General features: G+C 48.6%; 9 protein-coding genes across 9 annotated transcripts; 4 read left to right on the top strand and 5 right to left on the bottom strand.

Annotated features, from left to right (window-relative positions):
• Positions 1–11: 11 nt before the first annotated feature.
• ACHE_30452S (aspartate/glutamate racemase family protein) lies at positions 12–872 on the bottom strand (the record flags this gene model as incomplete). The annotated part of the gene is made up of 1 exon (XM_043277071.1): positions 12–872. The coding sequence occupies one exon, from the start codon at positions 870–872 to the stop codon at positions 12–14; it is 861 nt and encodes a 286-aa protein (XP_043134987.1).
• Positions 873–1,436: 564 nt separating this feature from the next.
• On the top strand, positions 1,437–2,556 carry ACHE_30451A (aldo/keto reductase family protein; the record flags this gene model as incomplete). Its single annotated transcript, XM_043277070.1, has 2 exons — positions 1,437–1,968; positions 2,057–2,556. 2 exons carry the CDS (start codon positions 1,437–1,439, stop codon positions 2,554–2,556), a joined length of 1,032 nt encoding a protein of 343 aa, XP_043134986.1.
• Positions 2,557–3,509: 953 nt separating this feature from the next.
• Positions 3,510–5,145, top strand: ACHE_30450A (TDT family transporter; the record flags this gene model as incomplete). The annotated part of the gene is made up of 5 exons (XM_043277069.1): positions 3,510–3,802; positions 3,863–4,231; positions 4,288–4,584; positions 4,650–4,938; positions 4,996–5,145. The coding sequence occupies 5 exons, from the start codon at positions 3,510–3,512 to the stop codon at positions 5,143–5,145; spliced, it is 1,398 nt and encodes a 465-aa protein (XP_043134985.1).
• Positions 5,146–6,520: 1,375 nt separating this feature from the next.
• ACHE_30449A (uncharacterized protein) lies at positions 6,521–8,030 on the top strand (the record flags this gene model as incomplete). The annotated part of the gene is made up of 3 exons (XM_043277068.1): positions 6,521–6,906; positions 6,964–7,718; positions 7,771–8,030. 3 exons carry the CDS (start codon positions 6,521–6,523, stop codon positions 8,028–8,030), a joined length of 1,401 nt encoding a protein of 466 aa, XP_043134984.1.
• A 6,063-nt stretch (positions 8,031–14,093) lies between these two features.
• Positions 14,094–15,605, bottom strand: ARP2_2 (actin-related protein 2; the record flags this gene model as incomplete). The annotated part of the gene is made up of 6 exons (XM_043277067.1): positions 14,094–14,258; positions 14,310–14,875; positions 14,929–15,154; positions 15,280–15,423; positions 15,478–15,524; positions 15,587–15,605. 6 exons carry the CDS (start codon positions 15,603–15,605, stop codon positions 14,094–14,096), a joined length of 1,167 nt encoding a protein of 388 aa, XP_043134983.1.
• Positions 15,606–16,545: 940 nt separating this feature from the next.
• ACHE_30447A (NAD(P)-dependent oxidoreductase) lies at positions 16,546–17,649 on the top strand (the record flags this gene model as incomplete). The annotated part of the gene is made up of 4 exons (XM_043277066.1): positions 16,546–16,563; positions 16,617–17,137; positions 17,197–17,334; positions 17,385–17,649. The coding sequence occupies 4 exons, from the start codon at positions 16,546–16,548 to the stop codon at positions 17,647–17,649; spliced, it is 942 nt and encodes a 313-aa protein (XP_043134982.1).
• A 288-nt stretch (positions 17,650–17,937) lies between these two features.
• ACHE_30446S (uncharacterized protein) lies at positions 17,938–19,684 on the bottom strand (the record flags this gene model as incomplete). The annotated part of the gene is made up of 2 exons (XM_043277065.1): positions 17,938–19,019; positions 19,114–19,684. The coding sequence occupies 2 exons, from the start codon at positions 19,682–19,684 to the stop codon at positions 17,938–17,940; spliced, it is 1,653 nt and encodes a 550-aa protein (XP_043134981.1).
• A 710-nt stretch (positions 19,685–20,394) lies between these two features.
• On the bottom strand, positions 20,395–21,747 carry RIB1 (GTP cyclohydrolase II; the record flags this gene model as incomplete). Its single annotated transcript, XM_043277063.1, has 2 exons — positions 20,395–20,424; positions 20,479–21,747. 2 exons carry the CDS (start codon positions 21,745–21,747, stop codon positions 20,395–20,397), a joined length of 1,299 nt encoding a protein of 432 aa, XP_043134980.1.
• Positions 21,748–22,741: 994 nt separating this feature from the next.
• On the bottom strand, positions 22,742–24,441 carry SGF29 (SAGA-associated factor 29 family protein; the record flags this gene model as incomplete). The annotated part of the gene is made up of 3 exons (XM_043277062.1): positions 22,742–23,024; positions 23,090–23,618; positions 23,784–24,441. 3 exons carry the CDS (start codon positions 24,439–24,441, stop codon positions 22,742–22,744), a joined length of 1,470 nt encoding a protein of 489 aa, XP_043134979.1.
• Between the last annotated feature and the right edge of the window lie 85 nt (positions 24,442–24,526).

Genomic DNA, 24,526 nt, shown 5'->3' with positions numbered 1-24,526 from the left:
GTCCACCATGGCTAGAATCCCGCTTTACAAGCTGTCACCAACATCCCAGCCCCGGCCACTACACCATCCACAATCCTCACACGATTCCCTTGCTGCTTGCCATAAGCTTTAACACAGCCCTCTCGCACAGCCTCGTCCATGCCAGCCATACCAGCGCATCCCATACAGATTGCACTGACAGGCGCTGAAGTACCCTGAAGAAGTCGCTCCGTTGCATCGCTGATCCTCCGTCTCACCTCTTCAGGCGGGGTGGTATGAAGCTCAACGGCAGTAAGACCCGTAGTGGCTACGCCGGCAAAGCGCATATTCGAGGCCTTAATGTCACTTCCGGAGCTGATGAGCATGTCCTTGACTGCATAGCTGAGCTCAGTTTCCCAGGTGTTGCCCGTCGATACGATTCCGAACGTATCTGGGGCCTGGGCTTTGTGGAGACCTGGCTCTCCAATCATTTGGAATGAGCTGATCAAGGACAAGGATGTGACGATGCTGGCTTCGAATATACCCGTCACGTATTTCCGCGGGCCCGTGGGTTGTGTTTCTTCATATTTTTGGATAGCCTCTTTCAGCATGCCCACGAGCGGGTGGGCTGAGTAGCAAGCCACTAGGAAGCCATCGTATTTAGACACAAGAGGCTCGACAAACAACCTGCAGTGTAAAGCTGAAGCCACTGAATCTTCCCCGGAATTGATGCTAGAGATGCCGTGGATGGTGCGTTGGTCGAGAGTCACGGATTCTGTCGACGGTGCTGTGAAATAGTCGAAGTGGATATCTGAATATCGAAGGCTTTCAAGGATAGGTTTCAAGGCTTCTGTCATAGAAGTTGAAGTGTTGGGGTTGATCACCAGGATCGAGAATTGAGGCTGGTTTGCCATGATGGAGCTGTGTTTGTCGCCGCTCTCATTGAAGCTGTTCGAAGATTTATTTTCTTCTCGCCGCCGACACCATTGCTTGACTATCTCGGCGTGACGTTTACTTTAGCATTCAACTGGCATCATATCAATGCTCGCCCCTTTTTCGATGGAGACCTTTTCTTTTTAGTAGTGTTCTATTAACATCCAGCATGTGGCCTAATATGGAGTGGTAACTTGTGCTTTTTATATCTTTGATCTTCCTGGTTTTCTTCTATCTTCCTGCGCCATCTCAATGAATAGTGAATAGTGCACCTCTGTAGGCACCTTGAAAGATCCTGGAGAATAGAAATATCAATTCTATCAATGCAACACTTCCATTAGACGAGTGCTTCTATTGCCGACTACTACTCCGGAATACCCCCATGACAGCATATCTGCCCCGCTATTGCTCCAAACCCCGACTTACTTAACACAAACCTTGGACGTTCTTAGAATAATAATTTTTTTTTCTACAGTCAATTTACTGACCACACACAAAAAAGAAAAGAAAAAAAAAAAGAGATAGAGAGAGAGAGAGAGAAGATAATGCCATTGATCGCGCAGAATCCCGTTCCCAGGGCGATCCTGGGATTGATGACATTTGGTCCGGAGGGAACCGAGTCCAAGGGTGCCCGCCTATCGTCGCTCGACAAGTGCCTCGATTATTTCCAACAGCAAGGTTTCAATGAAGTCGATACTGCTCGGTTATACGTAGCAGGCGAGCAAGAAGCCTTCACGGCCCAGGCCAAATGGAAAGAACGCGGCCTAACGCTGGCCACCAAGTGGTACCCGAAGACACCCGGGGATCACAAGGCGAACATCCTTCGGGAGAACGTGGAGGTTTCCCTGAAGGAGCTGCAGACCGATCAGGTCGACATTTTTTACCTGCATGCCCCCGATCGGTCCGTGCCCTTCACGGAGACCTTGGAGGAGGTCAATAAGTTGCACAAGGAGGGGAAATTTGTGCAACTGGGATTGAGCAACTACACGGCATTCGAGGTCGCTGAGATTGTGACAATCTGCAACGAGAGGGGTTGGGTGCGTCCGACCATCTACCAAGCGATGTACAATGCCATAAGTGAGTTTGTCCCAAATCTTGAGTTGAACCTCGGGCAAAGCGACTTCTGCATTAGACCCACGCTAACCAAAGGCACGTCAATCCATAGCTCGCTCCATCGAAACCGAACTCGTGCATGCTTGTAGACGTTACGGGATTGACATTGTCATTTACAACCCTCTTGCTGGTGGTATCCTGTCTGGTAAATACAAGACTAAGGATGTACCTGCGGAGGGACGGTACAGTGACCAGTCCGCCACGGGCGCACTGTACCGGTCACGCTACTTCAAAGATGCGACCTTTGATGCGCTCCGAATTATCGAGCCGGCCGTGGAGAAGCATGGATTGACCATGGCCGAGACTGCTCTGCGCTGGGTCCATCACCACTCGCTGCTAAAGATGGATGGCAACGGTCGCGACGGTGTTATCCTTGGCGTGAGTAGCTTTGAACAGTTGGAAAGCAACCTTCGAGACATTCAAAAAGGCCCGTTGCCCGAGGAGGTAGTCGAAGCATTGGATAAGGCGTGGTTGGTTGCGAAACCCACCGCCCCGAATTATTGGCATCTTGAATTGAAGTACACCTACGATACGTTTGATGCAAGATCCTGAACTGGAAACTGGCGATCGCAGAACTAGGATTGTTCTCAACTTTGAGTGTGATTCCATTGTCAGCTTGCAATAGTATTTGGAAACACAATGTTCAGACCGGTTCTTAGCTTTTCTTTCCAAACACATTCCTTACACTCGTGCAGAGTATCGCAGGAGATCGCACGTTTTTACTTTTAGTACTGTGCCCGCAGGATGCATCTCATTATCTCATTAGTTATTGTACTTCCTGGAAACTAGACGAACAACGAACCGGCAAACTTTGATCAACAACTTTAGATCTCCGCTCGGACCAAGTGAGACAAAAAAAAATTTCAATAATACGGTCTAACGGAAGAAGCAACCGGGCAGAGCACAGAAAAAGAAGCTGGTGAATAATGGACAGCCAGCTATTGACCGGTTTGATAGGGTGACTTACTCGGAATACTCTCCGTTTAGAGTTCCCCCCGTGGAGATTAAAATTGGACTTTTCGGCGACAGACTCTCTGGTTTAACCCTATTATCACCAATAGCGGAGCCGATCCCGTATCCCGGAAACTAGGTTTGCTCCGAAGGGCTTTGCTCTGTGGAATCAAAAACAATAGTTTTGAGCTTCGGGGAGTATCAAGCTCTGCGGTTGGGTCGGTTCCAGGGCAATGGCTCCATAATGCAGGAACCGTCTCCGAATCAATCGCCGTCTGGTACCATAGATTTGTCGATACCAATAACGGAGAGCACACGTCGTTTGGTCGTGCCCGCAAACTTTCTCCGTACCCCTGGGCCGATCCATCTTTTACAGAAATGCAACGGACTGTCGGGCTTCTTTCTCTTTTCTTTCTTCTTCAAATATCAGGAAGAAGGGGAAAAACAAGATAAAAGTGCCGGCGAAGAGAAGGACAATTCTTCATTGTTCTATAGCAAATCTTCTTTTCGCTGTGTACTAACCTTCCTTCCAACTCGCCGACCCTGCTTCGATAATGGGTGAGGACCATATTTTGCCGATAAGCGAGGAGAAGGAGCTGAAAGTAACGCCTTCTCGCCTGACACCGCCGCCCTCCTCTCTCACTGTGAACAGTGGGAACACAGTCACCGTCAGAGACGTCCACTTCGCCCTCAGCAATGAGACATTACGAGATGATTACCATGCCGACAACAGGGCATCCTGGTACCAGCCAGAGGTGACTTATGAAGCTCGTGTCCAGTCGGGGCAGTTCAACCATGGGGTCAAAGACCCGGGATGGAGACGAATGGTTCAAAATTTCACACCTTCGTATGCCACCCTCATCCATCAGGATTTTCGATAAAAGCTAACAAGACGTGAGCTGAATAGGTGGTTCTCCGTGATTATGGGAACTGGCATCGTTTCGATACTCCTCAACATCCTTCCTTACAATGGCCACTGGCTGAGATGGATCTCGATTGTGATCTTTGCTCTTAACGTCTTTCTTTTCATAGCTGGATGCATACTCAGCGTAACCCGATACACCATGTATCCCAAAACGATCAAAGCTGTCATCTTCCATCCTGTGCAAGCGATGTTCCTTGGCGCTTTCCCGATGGGTCTCGCTACTATCGTCAACATGTTTTGTCTTGTGTGTGTGCCGGCTTGGGGAACATGGGCTGCAGACTTTGGATTGGCATTATGGTGTCTTGACGCTGCCATTTCGGTTATGTGCGCTCTGTCATTGCCATTTTCGCTGTGCGTCCCCGGAGTATCACCCTCTTGATGAAGACCTTAAACTGACCGTGCTATAGCATGTTGTCCAACAAGGATACACACCTTTCGACCATGACAGCCGTTTGGCTCATGCCGATTGTCACTTGCGTCGTTGCTTCTGGGACTGGCGGCATTGTCGCCCAAGTTCTTCCGGACTCGAACCAAGCATTCGGGGTAATTATCGCAAGCTATATCCTATGGGGAATCGGAGTTCCTCTGTCATTAATGGTGTTTGTCATCTACTTCCAACGGCTCACGATCCATAAGCTTCCCCCGAAGGAGACCATTGTGAGCGTCTTCCTGCCAATGGGTCCTCTGGGATCTGGCGCTTTCTCGTAAGTCTTATGCCCGCCACCGACCTTACAAGAACGGTATGACTGACTCTAGCTTTTGCGTCTAGCGCCTTGAAACTTGGACTTACTGCAAAAGACACATTCGCCAAGACTAGTTTCCTCCTCGATAAGTCTGTCATTCCCACTGTGTACGCCATGGGGTTTATGACCGCACTTGTCTTCTGGGCATTTGGATTGGTGTGGCTCTTCTTCGCATCCGCGTCGATTCTGCGATGCAAGAAGTTTCCCTTCAACATTGGTTGGTGGGGATTTACTTTCCCGCTGGGAGCATATGCCCTCGCCACCTGTCAGCTCGGATTGGAGATGGATTCTTCATTCTTCAAAGTCGTTGGAACGGTATGCCAACAAACAAATGGACCCCACAAGAACGTCTTTGCTAACCGAAACATCTAGATACTTTCACTGTGTGTCGTCATTCTTTGGATGCTTGTGTCTGTGGGCACGCTGAGAGGAACAGTATCTGGAAAGCTCCTTGTCGACCCTGCTCTGGCGGAGATGAGGGATAAACAAGAAAGAAAGAGGCTTTCAGCGTATTTGAGATAGAAAAAGATTAGATGTATTTGTTTTTATTTTCTATGAGATACGATTTGGATCCTGATACGGCGTTGGGACTTAATAACGTTCGGGATGGACTTGTATAGTATAATAGATCAAAATTGTTTTTGCTTTGATCCAGCATTACTACTGCAGAATATGTGCTCAGTACTGTGCACAATGGCTGCAGGCGACCCGCTATGACGGATAGCTGTAACTTAATTGGCTGTTATCCGGATAAGCTCTTTTGGGCTAGTGCAGATCGGGAATAGTATCTGGGAACGGCAGGGAGTAAACAGTGGGGTTCACGTAGCACAGGGGTAGCATTTAGGAACGGGTTACATACAAGTCAAGCTGTACTACGTATGTTCGCGCAAAAGATACTGATTAATTACTTCGTATAAAGTAGTCTTGGGATTTTAATATACTAAGCGCATTGAGTATACTGGGCGGTCTTCCAGAGCATAGCAGCTCACGTAACGCCAAGGAGGCTGGAGAACTGACACCGCCTTACAGGGTTACATACTAGGCTCTCCCAGGCATATCCAACACGCCCAGAAAGCGAGAATCCAGTACTACATAACAGGAATGGGTTTTGTGCACAAATTTGCAGGTGTTAGTCATGCCAACCCAGAGATTGCGTGGACTTCTCCATCTCGGGCCAGGTGTCTTCTTGCTGCATTGGGCAAATTAACGGAGAACTTAGCTCGTATTCGGAAAGCGGTCTCACCTGTCTCACGTGCAGAACGGGTCGCCACTAGCTGAAAGTAGACTAGCGCGAGCGGTGCCTCAGTTGTCGCCCGCGTATTCTTTTCTTCTGGAGTTCTTCGACGGTGTCGCTCTCCGCACCCTGACAGCTTTTTCCTGTCATTGCTTTCTCTCTCTTTTTTTTTTTTCTTTTTAAATATTTGATAGTCCAACTCATTACTCTGACTATTCTTTTCACTTCTTCACTATCTCTCTGCTAGATCCCTGCTCTAAAGGGTGCCTTGTTGCGGCTGGACCGTGTATCCTCGTCCTGTTGCTGGTTACTGCTATTCTTGGCAGACGTGGCCGCAGCAGCATCACAGCCTTTCTCTTGCTCTTCCTTTCTTTACAGTACATATTATTTGCATTTCCCAGGCATCCACAGCTTACTTATCTATTGAGCAAAACGAATTCTTTTTGCCGTTCTCAAGCATCGCCTCTTTCTATGTTCAAGTACCGCTGCATGGATGCTACTTCGCTTTCTCCACATTCCACCCTTTCCCGATAACACTCGCCTCCCCCAACCATAACCACCACTTATCTATTCATCTAACACTCAATTGAGGATTAAATTGGACTACAAGGTTCATATCCTTTCACATTTTTATATATAAGAAAAAAGGGGGATTAACTCAAGATGGATTCAGATCGCTCACATCTGTTGAGCTCAGGGGATAACGCAGGTCCCGCGCACGACCACGATTCTGACGACGAAATGGTTACCAGTCGCCCACCCTCATACCGCCCCGTCGACGGTCATTCGCATCACCCATTACTCAAGGAGGAGCGCCGCGGTCGATCATCCAATTCCAGTGGCCATGGCGACGTCGAAGGCAGGCCTATGCTGCACCATGCGTCCATTCGAACGGAAAGCCCAGGTCATGAAGCGGACATGGCTACTCGTCGGAAATATATCATCGCAGCGATATTCTTGGTCTTGAGTTTGGTTAGCTTCGTCGCGCAGACCGAGGCGGCGGTTTATATTCAGCATGATTTGAAATATGATAAGCCGTACCTTATGCTGTAAGTTGGAATAATCAGTATTATTGAGGGAACGGGTATATACTCACACGGGAAAAGATACCTTACGCACGGCTCCTGGATTGTCATTTGGCCAATTCAGCTCGTTATTCTCCGACTACAGAAACGGAAGCTCTCGTGGGATGCGTTCTGGCGACGTCATGTTTACCAGATCCGGACCACAGCGATGATGGCCGAATTTCAAGAACTACACCCCAATCCTCACTACAACCGATCTATCATTCCCTACCTGCTCAGAACAACGGCATTCGTCACCACTGCTCTTACCATCGCCGGCGGCTCATGGTACGTCGCAGTCAACCTGACTACGGCAAGCGATTTGACGGCGATCTACAACTGCTCTGCTTTCTTCGCATACGCCTTTTCTATCCCTATTTTGAAAGATAAATTGCGGTGGGACAAGGTGCTCTCGGTTGGAGTTGCGATTATTGGTGTTCTTATCGTCGCGTATGGCCCGGATGAGCATGAGGCGAAGGATACACCGGATGGCACGATTGGACAAGCGAAAGATGAGGCTGAGCACCGGCTGCTAGGCAATGTTCTCATTGGCATCGGAAGTGTGCTGTATGGCCTGTATGAAGTGCTGTATAAGCGATATGCGTGTCCCCCAGAGGGTACCAACCCGGTGCGCAGCATGATTTTTGCCAACACCTTTGCTAGTCTGTTTGCGAGCTTCACTGTGTTCGTTCTGTGGATTCCCTTGCCTATTTTGCACGTCTTGGGCTGGGAGAGATTCGAATGGCCCACAGGCGAGGTTGGCTGGATGGTCATGGTTTCTATCATTTCCAATGCTAGTAAGTTCTCACCTTATCTTTCTTGAGATTCGCGATGCTGACGATATGACAGCATTTTCCGGTTCTTTCTTGGTGCTCATTTCCCTCACATCGCCGGTTCTCTCTTCCGTTGCGGCTCTCCTCACTATCTTCCTTGTCGCAATTGTCGATTGGATGCGCACCGGAGAGCCCCTCTCCCTCGCTTCAATCATTGGTGGTCTTTTAATTATCGTCGCATTCTTCCTTCTCAGCTGGAGTTCATTTCGAGAGATGAGAGAGGAGCAGAAGAAGAAATCTATTGAGGATGAGATGGATTCTGATAATGACGACTAGAGGGTGATAAAAGGGAGTATAGACTCGACATAGATGACTTCGTGTTTCGTTTCCTTCCTTTTTCTCTCATTTTTGCCTTGTCCTTCTGTGCTCTGAATTATAGCAAGGCGCAAGGCGCGAACACGTTTGGGCTCTTTTCACCTTTGATTTTGGTGTTGTGTGGATCATTGTCAACCTGCCAGGCGTTGACTTTCTCCTTTTCCTACACATGCTTCCATATTCTTCATGTATATTTGGTTGCCTACTTTTCTTTCTTTTTTTTTTTTACTGCTTTGGAACGTTGCATATTTCCAGATTTTATAGAGTCTTTGCTGTCTTATTCACTGCTTTCGCTAGCAGAAGACATCATTTGATAATACAAGATGCCCGACATCGGGATTTCAAAATGTACAACAATCAAGTAACCAACTAGAGATGTGCCTTAAAATTGGAACAAGAACAATCCTCTTATCTATTATTAACTATTCAAAGTGAGGTTTTTTGGTTGTGGGAGAAGGTGTAGCTCTTTGAGGATGAGAGGTGAATTCAGGGACTATGGCCTGCAGCATGCTGCTTTTGGCATCTGATGCACTGTTGATGACACATTCATACTGAAAACCGCTTTAGTCTCTCAGGCTCAAGCAGTATGAGCTAACTACATACTTGGTCTCTCTCCTCAAGCTAGCAAAATGGATGGCGAACCATTGATTGCGATGATAAGCGAAGTCGACGACACCCCAAGACTACAAGATCCCGCCCAAAGACGCGGGTCTAACAGTCAACAACATAAAAGCCCAAAGAGCATTACCCATACTGAATGCACTGGCAAATGTCCTCGTAGGACCAGTCAACGGGGAGACTATAGCCGCCGGAATTCAGACTGACGAACAGAACGTGATTCTGATGTTGGCAAGTAACAATGCTGCATCTAATGAGGATGTCCGTCATGTCAATGCTATATGGCACCACCAGAAACTCGCAGCGGGCTATCATATTTATCAAGCTGATTCTGATGAAGAACTCCCTGTTGAAATGGCAAGTGACATCCATGACTTTGAATTTGCTGTGTACAGATTCTCGTTCCTGGAATCTAGCGGCGACTTACGAAAATGTATGGGGCAATGGATTCGAGATCTCATGCCTTTGGCAGATTCATAATGTCCCCTCCTGTGGATATAAGTACGAAATAGTGCAGGAGCTAAAAGAAATATATGAAATGTGTATATCTATGAAGCTGTGGTTCGATCATGACAGGCACTGTCGGCCAACAACGCACAGTTCCAGGACCTGTGCATTACGTTTGACGCACTTGTTGAAGGACCATTTCAAGAACACGCATTTATCAAGAGAAACTTGATACAAACCATCTTAGTATGTAAGGCTTCTTCCATCTTGAATACGCAGTGCTAATATCTCTTCAAGATTTCCCACTCATCGGGTACCTGAATAAGATAGTTTCCCCCCTGCTCAGTTGAGGAATTGGAATGATTTGCAGCCGCACCCAAGCTTTGACGCTTGTTTTTTGCAGAACAAACCTTTGAGATTGAACGTGTCGCAAACATTCACCGCCCGAGTATACTTCAGCTAGCAGAGGAATGGACAACAATCAGCTCTACAGCCCTTCGCAGCTGCAATGCATTACTCCTGAATGATGAAAGACCCGGAATCGCTAATAACTTTCACAGCAGAAATGATATTCTGGCTCCAATTCACTGTAAATGCGCCGTGGTACTCCATTCCCTACAGCCGAGACTCAAGGGCCCACTTCCTCTACCATACATAGGCGTGTCCAAGCTATCGTGCTTTGCGTGCTGGGAATTCCTAGCCTGTTTGCGAGAGTGGACTGGTGTCTATTTAATCACAAGAGGAATTCACGGCAAGACATACTTCCCCTGGAAATACCCATATATGGAATTGAGAAACTCCAAATGTCGACATGTTGCACCGCAAATATATCAATCTTTCTTTGCCAGAATGACAGAAAGATATACAACATGTATAAAGAATGCACGACAGAAAGTGATGATCCCCAAGGAAAAGAATCAACTGCTCGGATGCAAACGCAAGTTTCAAGCTTTACTCAATGAAGAGGAAGCGGAGCGGACTGGAGGGACCAGAAGGCCGGGGTCGATTTCAGAGTCCCTTCTATGAAATAAGCAATAGAGTGTTCACAAGAAGGTGAACGGTTGTTGAAGAATATTTGCTGATTCCAGCCAAGGGGCAAGTACCACTGGTGGATTCAGACCAGGAAAGCCGACCAGTACGAGGTGGTTGACTCAATCCCTGAAGGTGACACCACAAGAAGGTGTTACGCATCACCCCGATCAGCTCGTCGACACACTATAATATGAGTGGTGTAAGACGAGTTAGGGGCCGTCCTTGTTACTTACAAGTCTACTAAGTATATCAAACGATGGCCAAGGTAGCGAACTTCTTTAAACGGCTTCAACCAGCGGCACCGCTGTTGATAAGAAAGGGATTAGGACGGTATTTACCTCAACAACGGCTAATACTGATATATTTGTGAAAAATTGGCGGATTGTCTTCCGCTTTCGCGTCGCTTGTTAGTCGAGTTCCCTGCATCTCATCTGCGCTCACAATTTCTCCGAGAAACTCGCGGTTTCATTGCGGTCATTTGACCTGGGGCACCAATATCAATTGGGAGCCTAATCAAAAACCATGCAGCGAAAACCTACCAGATCTATGTCAAAGATTCTGAGAATCCTCACACTTGCTATGAGGAGTTAATCATACGGCAGCAAAGAGCATTGCGCCCATTTTGAATGGCTGGTATCCTTGGTTGACAAAGTGCACCGCCGCGCGATTTTTAGAAATGACCTTCCTCAAACCAAAAGTCTACTAGCCTCTCATACTCAGCATGCCTGTTTTCTAAGCAATGATTTCGGTCGATTTACAGCAGAGGCCGACTCGGGCGTGATGTTAGGTTTGCTGATGGTGATCGATATAATATTACGTGACATTGAGAAGGTTATGAGACTTGGAGCCTGCAAGGGAAACAGCATGTCTGTGAAGTGTTTAAACACCCTTCCATAACCTACAATTATTACCCTCACACAGGCTGAGTCCACAACAGTCCTAAGACGGCAAACGGGGCGCTCACGCCATTCATGTCATATGCTTCCAGGATGCAGATACCAAAGGACACACCACTCTTGTCCCAATAAAAAGCAAGGGTAAACAAGGAAAGTCCAAAAACCATCTTCGTATGCTCAGTCCCGGCGAGAGAGGGAGAGCTCTAGATTACTTATGAACAAACGGGCTTGGTTCATACACAACATGGTCTTGGTCGCAGAGATGAAGCGGGGCTACAACCACCGGAAAATAAATCTCAGATAAAACTAGCATTTCAAGCATGCTCATGACACATTCAGACCCCATTCTCATTGCTTACCAGTCTCGATCATTTCATGGCCCATTTCAAAAGAGATGCTAGAAGTTGCAGAGTTACTGCAGCAGGCAGTTTATGGTCTGACGGATGAACAACGACTTAAACAATCGGGCTCCAGAAAAAGGACATTAAGAGTCCAAAATACAATGTTTATCTGCTAGACTCAGTTACCAGCATCTTTACAATAAATGTGGGTGCAATTCCATGGTAGATATGCTGGTTTGTCCCTCTTCTTATAACAGCGCCTGAGAACTTATCTCTAGTGCAATATATAGGAGTGTCAAACTACCCCTGCATTTCCTATTAGAAACCGCAAATGCTTGACCAGACCGATATCCAGGTGTATACAGAAATGCACACAGCTCTGTGGTGATAGACCCCTAAGTAACTTTATCTGACTGTATCACTGTTGCGCCGCCAATTGTCGGACTGCTCATACGAAGGGTCGGTTTTCGTTCTTGAGACAGCCTCTATTTGGTTGCCATTTTCGTTTTTCATCGATTCTTCACTCAATCCGCAAGACAAAAAGCATTTTGAAAAGGCATCAAAGAACTTGCCAGTGTGGTCTATATTTTTGGTTGGTAACTTCAACAGCCAGATACGGCGCAGCGCAAACAAGCACAGGCCGACTTCTCTACCAAAGTCGGAGATCAAGCACTCAGTTAAATTGGCCCAAGCCTCCTTGCCACTATTGGATCTATCATGAAGATATGCCTTTCCAGTTGCCTTAGACACGTCGGTTTTGTTTCCTGTGTTCACAGTGAGCTCAAGGACATTCATCAAGCAAATTTATCCTCGCATTGAAGTCTTCGCCTTGCAACACATGGGGAGGCAGAGACAACCAAAACTTCTGATAGAGAAGTTGGAGTACATACATTATCGGTTTTGACGGAGACAATTCAGGTTTGCATCTATACAACCGTTCTCGAAAAGCAGAAGGTCCAAGATAAGTGCACAATACTGGGCAGTTTGCCACTAATGAGCCTGAGTGACTGGCCAAATATGCCCAATAACATCCAGATATACTTTGAGCTTAGCAGTCTCTAGGAATGGAAGTGGACATTTGAGGATCTCGACTGTTGTCGAAATATTTGACAATGGCGCTGCCTCTATTGGAGAAGAGACCCTGTGTCAATGAGGAGTGTATTAATCCCTGCCATGCTCCATTTGTGGTAGAGAGAACTTTTAACATAAGGGTTGTTATACTCCAACAGCCCAAGCACATACACATCTCACGTGTCGCCAGAAGTAAACGAGGCACTCACGCAGGTAACAGACCTGCCTAAAAGAGACTAAGTTGATACAAATTACCTCGAGACACATCCACCATACCTGGGCAATCCCTCAATCTTGTGGCATGGAAGGAAATGGGACAGCCGTGAGAAGCAGTAATTCAGAACATGATCGACAAAGGATTTTGCGCGTCAACTTCAACGAGCGATATTATTCCAACTCATTAATATGTCTTCTGCAGCCTTCCGCAACAGAGCGCTAGCAGTTTACACAAATCATGTCCCATGCATTGAAGATATAGTCCCCAGACGCAACGATACGAGAGTGAAATTGATTGAAGCTGCCAACAACAGGGATCATAAGCCAGAAATCTGGGAGATCACTTTATACGGAATCAAAACTCGAGCAATAGACAATGGACTAATTTCCCGCTAGACGGCCTTTTCATGGACAAGACTGCAGAGGACTCGAACGTCGTCTTCTGGCAAATTATGCTCTAAGCACCCAGTTCCGTCTTATACGGGTCCTGCTGTGCTCTGTCTGTGATAGAGAAACCCTCAACTACACGAGCGATGTACCCTAGTATTCTATATTCACAAAACAAATTACTGCTCGAGCGTCAAGCTCTACAGGGTCTATCACGAGGCACCCTGGGTGTCCTATGCTTGAGGAACTCCAGTCATCTGGACAATACCTTCGCTCACAATTACAAGAACGCATATGCATTCTCTGCGTCCTTTTACTACTAAACGTCAGCACAGCGATGATGTCGTGCGCCGTTCAGTATTTGACAGCTCGCAGAAACGCGAGGAGAAACATCGAAATTGCTGACAATAAACCATTGCTCCCCCCAGGCTCTCTTTGTCAGAGAAGGCGATAAAGACATTTTACGCGTACAAAGCTTCCTTCTATATCCTTAATAGCCAACAAGAAAAAAAGCTCGTGGAAGCTCTGTCCGAGACGGGAGATCACAGGCACTCCTGAAATCACATGGGTGCCCAGGAGATTACCATTTTTGAGAGCTAACATTATATTGACGCTTAAGCAACGAATAACTGCTGGATTAACTGCGTTATGCAAAGAATTCATGGTTTTTGTCGAACAGTATGCCTTAAGCGTACTCGGCTGCTCATTCTTCTAAGAATTCGCGATTCGAGTTCTTACCGTCCAGAGAAGATCAACATAGTGAACCCAATGGCTATCTCTCGTTGTATCAGTGCTAGTGCATAATTTCGCTGAGATGTTCTATACGAAACTAGCTACATAATTGGCAAGAAACGGAAGCAAGGAATATAATCCTTAGAACCTTATGTGACATCAACCAAGTCAAACGCTTGCTGAAGAGAAAGAAAGAATCAAGGGACCTAAGGCAACGTAGATAGACATATCGACAGGAAGGCGAATAAATAGAGAAAATAGGAGATACAAGCAAGAAAATGAAATTATCTGGGACCGAGCTTCTCCAAAGCTCGAGCACCCTGTTCCTGCCATTCTGCCTTGGTCACCCACATGTCCTCCTTGTCGGCAATCAGGTTGGCCAGAACAGCACCACCCAGGAAGACCATGTGTCTCCGTCGAGGAGGGTCTTCGATGCGGACCTTGAATTTCTGTTGTTTTCGTCAGTTCCTGCCTTCTTCGAACATGAAGCGAGTACATACGTTCAATCTCTCTGGGTCCCCCTGCAGCACCCGCGTAAGCCACAGCTGCTTCACTTCTTTCTCCAACCGCGACGGCAGACCGGGGTACATGCTGCTACCACCACTGAGCACAATTGCCCTGTACAGACTAGAACGCACGTCCACATCAGCACCCTGGATAGTGTTGAAGAGCATCTCGGCAATTCCGGGTTGGTCGACGTCGACCAGGTGAGGCTGGAAGAGACATTCAGGGGCTTCAAAGCGCTCGCTTCCTACCCGAATAACTCGACCGTCGGGAAGGGTGTACGACTCGACCAGGACGGTGGTATCTTCGGAGAGTTGCTTGTCCAACTCCAGGTCGTAAGAAACGTAGCAAAGCTTCTCCTTGATCTGGCGCACCGTCTCGAAATCTGCCGTACGGTTCAGGGCGTATCCACGGCGGAGGAGTAGGGCGATCAGGTTCCGGGTAACGTCGCGACCAGCAACGTCCAAACGGCGGATATGGTGGTTCAGGACTGTGGATTCGTAAACGGGGATAATGTGGGTGACACCATCACCGGAATCAACGACCACACCACTGCTAAGACCTGCAGAAACTTAGTTTCTTCCTGCCAGGTACCAAAAGAGCAGGACGGCCTACCTTGAGCGTACAGTGCCAGCACCGCTTGAATCGCCACATAAACACCCCCAAAGTTGTATCCCTCCAGCATGATCTCGGCCATCCGTTCCCGGTTCTTCAAGGGATTCATAGGAGGTTCGGTAAGGAGGATCTTGCGACCCGTGGGATCGATGTTCATCTTATCGTAGAAGGTGTAGTTCCATAGGTGTTGCATGTCATCCCATTTCTTGACGATACCATTTTCCATCTATTGAATTCCGCATAGCGATTCGCGATGCGACCAGATTAACACAACTGACAAGACACCGTTGGGGGAAGCAAGCGGGGTAGGGCAAACGAGACGCAATGGACGCGCAAGTGACCAAGACGTACAGGATAACTGATTTGGAGCATGGATCTGGCGGCGGCTGCTTCATCTCCGCACATGATATCCTTGACGACGATGTCGCCAGCCTGTTCCTCCGTCCGGAGTATGGGCCGCCCCACTATCGAGGGGAACTGGTGCTCTGGGAAGTTCTAGGGGAGACGAGGTCAGAATGGAATACTGGGATCGAGAAGAATTGAGCGTACCTGTGCAGCATACCCGACCTTGAGGAAACCAGTTCCTCCGTCGAGGACTGGGAGCTAGTTAGCTATGCTCGGGGATGTGATGCGGTGACGGAGAGGTAGAGGAGCTCACCAATGGGCATGTCCGCCATGAGTGCGTGTCGTTCAGATACTATTTAATTCAAGAGCGGACGGGTATAAAAGAGCAGAAGGAGATGCAAAAGAAAGAGAGATGATTGAAGAATGACAGAAACCTGGGGAGGAGGAGAAGCAGGAGAGTCGAGGACACGGTCGATATGGGGAACTCCGGCGGTGGTCAGGTGCGGGTCTTGGCAGGAGTTTTAAATGGCCATCAGTTCTCTTTTGTCAACAGCAACACAACAACAGACAACGACCTGTGGGTATTGCTTTGATAGAATCCAATTGCTTGATACAAGCATAAATATGCTGAAGAAAGCACCATCTACATAATTGTGTTGATTACTAGTGAAAGCTAGAGGTTAATAGCCACTAAATACAACGTCAACATTCAACCAAAAGCTCAGTTAACGATACTATATACAGTTGCTTGCCAAATGCACTTTGATAGTACAATAGATCAAATAGCAGAAATGCATACTGCACAGATTATGCAAATGCATTTGCAACCGGCTTGGACCAAGACAATATCAAGCATTGATTGGTGGCCTGAGGCCTCAACAGTTCAACGGCCTGTACAACAACTGTATTTCAGGGATGATATCATTAATCGCCAGATGAGAGAGCAATGGCTTTAATTCAATGGTTTGCAGAAAGCAGGGGGATGTCCGTCAATCTGTAGGCATGAGGATAGTGATAGCGTGCCTCACATAGTCAAGCAAATTAAACAGACACATTTAAACAAGCCTATCTCCATTCCTCTACTCCACATAGACCCGGTGAGACCTGGGCATCGCCCACAGCAATTAGAAGTATACAGATCATAGCTTCAAAAGACATCAAGTGCCTTTCGGCCGACATCGGGGCGATTCGGTTATCAATCTTTATCTCGTCGAGCCCATCAACTCTTCACCAAAACATCCTCCCAAGTAGACCAAACACAATCACCACAAAATGACCCGAATCGGCTGGGTAAGCCATCCACACTCCCACACGTAAGAATGGACAAAAGCTAACAACCCCAGTACGGCCTCGGCTCCATGGGCCTAGCAATGGCGACCAACCTCCAACGCCATCTCGTCACCAAAAAAGTCCCCGGAATGATCTATTCCAACCGCACAATGGCACGGGGCAACCCCTTGCAAGCACTGGGCGGTACTCCCGAGACCAGCTTCGAAAAAGTCGTCGGACAGTGCGGGATCATCTTCACCATGATCTCGAACGACGCCGTGCTGAGCAACCTGGTCTCCACTGCTATTAATTCCGGACAGTCTCTTCGCGACAAGATCTTCGTCGACTGCTCCACTGTCCACCCGCAAACAGTGGGATTGACCGTGTCCAAGCTGAAGGAGAAGCAGGCGTCGTTTTTGTCGGCTCCGGTGTTTGGGGGGAATCCGATTGCTGTGGATGGGAAATTGGTTTTTGCGATTGGTGGGCCGAACGATGCTGTTAGGGTGGTGAAGCCGTTGATTCAGGATGTTATGGGGAGGAGGGTTATTGAGTGTGGGGAGGATGCTACTAAGGCTGCGTTGTTGAAGATTGCGGGGTGAGTTACTTACTAGAAATGAGGATGGGAGGTCTAAAAGGCAAAAGCTAATGGAGCAGAAACATTGTCACCGTCAACATGATGGAAGCTGTTGGTGAAGCGCAGGTCTTCGCTGAACGTACCGGCCTCGGAACGGGTCCCATGGAGGAACTCATCGGGGAGGCCTTTGGCCCCGTTGCTGGCGGTTACTCCAAGAGGTATTTCTTCCCCAACCTCCCATCTCCATAGACACAACTGATCAAAGCAGATTGACAACCGGCGCCTACGCACCCCCACTCGACTCCCGTCCCGGCTTCGGCGTGTCTTTGTCCATCAAAGACGCAAACCACGCCTTGACCATGGCCAAGGATCACAACGTCGAACTCCCTGCTCTCCAACTTGCCCAGGGGAACATGGAAGCTGCCAGGGAGTACGGCGGCGAGTGTCTGGATAGCAGCTCCATGTATGGTGTTCTGCGTCAGAAAGCGGGAATGGAATTTTGGAACGAGAAGAGTAGAAAGGGAGGGTCTTGATTAACTTTACATTTATGTAGAAATATATATAGTGTTCTGTTCTACATACAGAAAAAACAGATCCTCCGCTCAGTAGCCTCAAATGATAATCCAAAACATGACAAAATGCCAACCCGCTTTCTATGCGCCAAATTATCCACAGAGCAGATGATGAAAATTATACTCGTAGTCAAGCACCTCCAAAGCGCCTCTTGCTCAGACACCATATAAACATAGCCCTTCTTTTGCCTTTCAAACACACTCACCCAATATATATAAACCAAGAAATCAAGCAAGAAAGACAGGATATCATGGCGCCCGCCACGGAGCCTTAATCTTAGTCGTCTCAACCATCTCCGGATACGCCTCCGCAAACGCAGGTCCCAAAGACCAATTCCCCAGATTGCGGAAATGCCTCTCAAACACTGGGTTAACGAGTAGCTCATCGCATTCATTAGTCGACAGTAAACAGTCTGTAGCTTCGTATGGCCAATTCACCGACAATGTCTCCGTGAATGGCACAAACCAGTTCTCGAATTGATATTCCGCGTGCCGCATCACGAGACGATCGCGCATCCGCGGCCATGGCAGGTAATCTATCCAGGGAGGGTGCGGCGTGATAAGCTGCGACGGTCGAGGCGTGAGCCAGTCGGGCAATCGATCGTAGTTCTCTGCCGTTGGGTAGATCTGCCACCGCATTATGAGGAACATCAAGTACAGGACGGCAACTTGTTCCGGGAGTGCCGCGATATTAGGGAACGTCCGTAGGATATCGGTGAACACTTTCGAAACTGGATGGGAGTACATGCTTTTCTCCGGATTCAGTAGCGAGGACACGCTGGGGTATGGAGGCCCAACCAAATTCTGTTTAGGTACGCCCTGAGCTGCCTCTTGCTGTCGAGTATGAAGGAAATCCAACAAGATGGCGTCTAGTGTACATGTAGGTGCAGAGTTTCTGACCGGTGTCAAATAGGCGGGAGGAGGTTGTTCAGTCATAGCATTGACCGGTGGCGCGTAGATCGGAAGTTGATTCACTTGCGCAGGCGATCTGAAATTGTCCACCTTCGGGACTGTCTTCGAAGGGTCGACCAAGAAGTTGAATCCCAGTCGTTCATCCGCCCCAAAATCAAGCCCATGTGTCAGATTATGTCGTTGATAGTCGAGAGCAATGCGAAACGAAGCGTTCCCGTCAGCGCTGCTCCTGCGAGCACCGCCCAGCGTGGGCGTTGGCGACGGTGTTCCTAAGCTTGCGAGCGATTCTGGATACGATTGATCCGCCATGGCTGACTTCTGGCTGTTGGGAGTGAATCGATTGTTATCTAGGGGTGGCGATGGATTCGACGGAGGCGGGACGAGTTGGGTTTGGATGTTGGGAGCAGCTGTTGGACCGTCTAAGACAGTTAGTTATGATTATCGAAACAACTGATATCATAGAATATATATCTCGCAAATAAGAAAATGTAACAATGGAGGATCCGTGCTCACTTGATGTAGGTTCCCGTTTCCCCATCATCGGCTGGATAATATCCATCACAGCCTGTAACCTCTGTCGTAACTCTCTATTCTCTTCTTGTATTGCCTCATTCCTCTTCAATGCCGCCTGCAAATCCAAGATCGGCTTCTGCGACGACAAATCGCGCACCTGCTGCTCCAGAGCATCAATATGTGACTTGGTCCGTTCCCTGATGGCCCGCTGCGCTTGTCGGTCATTGGCACGCTTCTTCGCCAACTGATCAGGAGTGAGGTTCGCCACGCCGCGAGCAGAAATACTGTTCAGCTTGCGCTTGCGCCCGGCTGTTGCTGGCCTTTTTCTGCTGTCATTGTCGGCTTGGGGGGTCTCTGCTTCGGCGGACTCGAGTCGGGACGGAGCCGGGGAGTCTTCGAGTTTCACGGAGTCTGCGCTGGGGTTTGTGGCTAGTGCTGGAGGCACTGTTGATTGGGGTCGACTCGCGTCATTGCTTAGAGGTTCGGGAATCGCATTGGATGATGAAGACTCGTTTGGGGTGGAAGCTGGAGCCGCCTCCTCTTTGTCCACAGGAGGTCCGGGGGTAGCCATGACCTCACTGTGCGCACAATCGATAAGAAACAGCCATCCAATGGGAGGCTGAAAGGAGAAAATGATTTGAAGGATATATCAACGCCTGGCAATTTGGTAAAGACGCAAGGAAAAAAAAAAAGAAAGAAAGAGAGAGAGAGAGAGAAAAGGGACTTGGCCTGTGATGATGATGCAAAGAGGTATGCGATACGAGCTGGAACTCACCAAACCCAACGGAGTGGGACCCGTCCCAATGCAACAGCACGATCTTCGATTTAGATGGACAATCTAGATGAGTTTAAGTCGTAGAATCCCGTAGAAAAGAAACCCCTTTTTATATTCTTCTTTTCTTTTATATCATCAACAAATTTGCATCAACAAAACGCCCATTAACTGCTGCACGAGTCAGGCCCACCGATCCAAAACTGCCCAAAACATCCAAAATGAAACTCAATATACATCGACTCGATCAAGCATCTCAGGATCGACCGGTATTAAATGGTATCAAGCAGAGTCACCAGGGTAAAAAAGAGAAAAGAAAAGCCGATACTTGCTCGTCTATGTGCGCAGTATAAAGTGTGCATGTACAGAATGAAGAGATGCCTGCTCGCCTAGAATGTAACAAAATGAGAGATGCCAATCGCCAACCCAAATATACAGGAAATAAAAAAAAATGGTAAAGAGAACATATACTAGTAGATGACAAACTGAATCTTAACGATACATATGAATTATCGAATCATATGGCCCATCTTTGCAATCTATACGAATATTAGCCATTGTAGTCTGGTACTGGGAGAGCTCGCGACACGAACCTTTGTCTGAAGATAACCCTCAACCTCTGTGCTCTTAATGCCTGTCTTCCCGCCGGTACTCCATGCCAGAGGAATCATTGCTACTCTCTCCTTGACCACCACTTCTCTGTTGGGACCCTCGACAGCCCGGACCTTGTCCGGGTTGTTCGTAAGCAGTCTGATTCCATGAGGGTTGGAGTCCACCCCCAGGCCCAGGTCAGCCAACATGGCAGTAGCCAAGCCGTAGCTTCGTCCATCGGCGGGGTGACGTAGAAACAGGTTCGCCTCTACAGTGTCGGATCCCAGATCCTGAAGATTATAGGCTTTGAGTTTCTCGCCAAGACCGATTCCACGGCCTTCTTGCCGTAGATAAATGATAACGCCGCCAGAGGCATTGGATGGCACAGACAGGCCCCGTTGCGTCGCGAGCTCGGATAACGTGTCGATAGGAAGGGACATTAAGCGCGCGGCCTCATCCAATTGCTCACCGCAGTCGCAACGTGCCGACCAGGCTGTTTCGCCCGTGTAACATTCCGAATGGATTCTCACTAACGGTGCCTGGCTGAGGCTGCTCTGCAAAGCCGCTGGCGAAGTCGACGATGCCGACGATGGAGGTGGAGACGATCCCGATTCCGATGAATCATCCGCAACGTCGGTTGCACACTCCGCCGCTGTTGCGTGCTCAGGGTCATACCAGCTGCTTACACGGCCCGGATGCAGGCGGCCGACATATGCACCGCGGATCATCCGGTCCATTTCCGTCTCTCCCGGACGAACTTGATCCAAGCTTCGACTCCGGATGTTGTTCCCAAACACAATTGCCAGATGCTCTTTGTTGTCAATGTCATTATGGTACAGATGGAGGAACATCTCAGTCCCAGTGGTGGTGGGGATCCGGGCGCGAACAATACACTCGACATGGGGAAGCCGGGGAAGAAGCTTCGGGTGTTTTGCATGCATATGCATGCTCGTCAATCCGTTGCTGGGGAGTTGGCGACTTTGCTGGAAGAGTTGCGTCGAGTTCACGGTACCTCCGGGAGTAGCGGGCGGCGTAAAAGATGGCGAGAGCAAGGATGCAGGTACCCCAGGGGTCATATCGACATGGTCATGTTCTGTGCTACTAGCAGGGCTGGCTCGGTCTTGGGGTAGGTCGGGTCTCTTATTACCCGACTCCGCACCGGGCAGGACGGGACGGAAGGAATCGATGCCATTGACCGCTTCACTTGAAGAAGTAGGCCGAAGTGATTGCGGAGAGAGAAAGGGAGAAACGTGAGAAGGTACGTCGGCCATTGTGGGAGGAGAAAAGCGATGGGACAATGAATGGGAAAAGATGGCGGCTGATAGAAGAGGAGAGAAGGGACGAGACCAGATACATATACGGGGAGCAGCGCTTCAAGGCGAGGAGGAACGAACAATCCGGGAAGAACGCCAGACGACGCAGCCCATCATTCCGTAGAGGGGACGATCTGGAACTTCATCAAACTGCCGCCAGACGGTTTCTGGTTGGTGGTGATAGACGTCGTGGATTCGTGGTGGTGGTAATTCCCAGACTGTCCGAGAGGAGGCAAAGTCCAGTGCTGAGTCATCGGGAAGCGGCGGTTTCAAAGGTATTAGTCACCCAGAAGGGGGGGATGATCGGCGAGATGCTTTATTTGCCGCGGTTGTCTATATGAAGATAACCGATCTCATGGCCGGAAAGAGAACAAGTTGAATGCCAATAAAGTTGAGATTGATGGAGACGCGTGGTTAGTTAGAGCTTGACATCCCGCACGTCAGACTGTCCCGTCCGCTGGTCTCCGAGTTTCATCAGTAGTATGGCAGTGGGGGGAGCGTGGTGTGAAGAGATCTCCAGGGGATTTCTGTTTCATCAATTTGCGTTACGAAAGAGATATATGAAAATAATAGACTAGTATTAGGGGCAAAATGTGACGGAGAAGAGAAAAGCAAGAAAGCTAGAGATGATATTCGATTTGCACAAGACATAGAGTATTTCCAAAAGGACCGGTGTCGGTATGAGTTCTCTAGATCTACATCATCATCCGGTGTTCGGATCCTAGAAAGTACATGCATCAAGCGATCAAATCGGAGAAAGAAAAAAGACAGTAAAAAAAAAAAAAAACAAGCAGTTTGGCTCACAAAAAGGGTATCATGGCTCAATTCTCCTGCCGGCCCGGAGCCTTGTGTCGTTTCGAATTCGCCTCCAGAATGTTGAACAAAAAAGAAACGTGGGAAAGCGTGAGCCGGTATGGAGTAGAAGTAGGTCTATGCCGTAGGCTTCGTAACATCACTTCCCAGGAATCTCTAGGACAAAGCGTTTGTCCACTTCCATCTCCTTGTCATCTTCCTCACCCTCAAACTTGAGACGATAGACATCTTTCCTCGATCCCGTGACTTCCGCGCGGTAAAACGTAGTCGTATCGGGATATCGGGCCAATACTTGCTTCCCTGGCGAAAATGGAGGCAAGGCGGATCCGATATGTGGGATTGGAATTAGAGAGGCTGCTGTTGTTTTATAGACAGCGCCTTGTTCGCCATTCTCGTTCGGTTCGGGGTCCTGAACATCATACCTTTTTTCCCCTGCGGTCAAACAAGATATTCACCGGGGATAACGGAAAGGGCCAAGCTAACATACCTTTTCTTGTGTCCTTCACCAGCGATATTCTTGATGATGCATTGTATCCCTTCTCCTTCGACACCTTGCTTGTTTTTGTTATGCTTAAAAACAACTTCAGCACCAATCACTAAGTGACCACTACGTTCTGCAATGGTGCCCTTGGTGCTTTCTGTCCCTTCTTCAATCTTAACAGCCACATTGTCTCGGACTTCACGATTATCGCGGGTCTGAGTACTGGATACGCTACCGCTACGTGGAACAGCGCCCTTGATGCGGCTGGCCTTGTCCGACACAGACGGACCGGTGGGCCCGGGAGATTCTGTAGATGACCCGTCCAGTTCATTTCGCTTCTTGCGCGACTTGGAAAGAGATACGGCCCGGTTGAGCGGTGCCTCCGCCTCCGAGGCCTGGCGTAGGGCAGTGAGAAGTCCCAAGTTTTTGACCACGTCACTGGGTTCGTCTAGCAGAATTGCTCTCTCTTCTTCACATAGTTTGGCCATCTGTCGAAGCAGATTGTCCAGTTCGTCATGGTCATTGAGAGTGGTCTCTGTAATCAACAGTTAATACCAATCCATAAAATTGTCTAAGCCTAACCCAATCAAAACAAAGTGTTCCGAACTCGTGAAAGCACAATATATGCCCACATAAGTTACAATAGCCTAAAGGCGCAACATGCGTATGGGAGAATAAACGAAATATTAAACAAACTTACTGCCTATCTCTTTGCCCATCCTTTCATTAAGAGCCGCAATCTGTTCTGCCAGAGATCTTTGCTTATCATTTTTCTCTTTGGACTTTCTCAAATCCTGCAGAATCTTGTTCCACATGTCAGTTTCCTCATTCGCCGCCAGCCCATTATCCCGAAGCAATGGGGGCCCTCGGGGACGATTCCGTGACATGGCCTTGGCCGTTGACCGTCTCGCCTTTTTGCCGTTTCCGGCGCTTGCAACGAGGGTTGGAGGCTGCGGCTCCTTTTCAAGTTTCAGCGCCTCCCACTCAAAAGCGGACACAATCTCCTGACTTGCAGCGCTGCGTGTTCCACGGGCTGCCCCCTGTCTCTGACTATGCGGACGGGGTTTCTTAGCCTGACGCTCTGATGCAGGCGTAAATTGCTTTTGCGAATCGGGCGCTTGTCCGCCGGGCTGTTTGCAATGCTGTTGCCGCTGGTTCGGGCTCAATGTCTGAGTTTGATATTGATCCAGAAACCGCGTATTGTCCGGCAGTTGTTCTTGGGATGGCGGTTGACCCCCAGGCTGGCGGCTACCCTGGCCAATGATGTCGCTTGCCGCCTTCTTGGCACTATTAGCCAATTTGTTATTGGGCGGTAGGCGCTTCATGGGCCAGGTGATGATGTGATTGGTCGAGGCCATGACAGTCACGGGGTGCGGCGGATAGATTTCCAAAAGAGGAATGGAGGGGTTGCGGTGGGAGAAGCAGTAAACGGCGATCAAAAAG

The sequence above is a fragment of the Aspergillus chevalieri genome, chromosome 3 (assembly GCF_016861735.1).
Source record: "Aspergillus chevalieri M1 DNA, chromosome 3, nearly complete sequence".
In the NCBI taxonomy this organism is placed as follows: Eukaryota; Fungi; Ascomycota; class Eurotiomycetes; order Eurotiales; family Aspergillaceae; genus Aspergillus; species Aspergillus chevalieri.
This window is presented reverse-complemented; position numbering and strand designations above follow the sequence as displayed.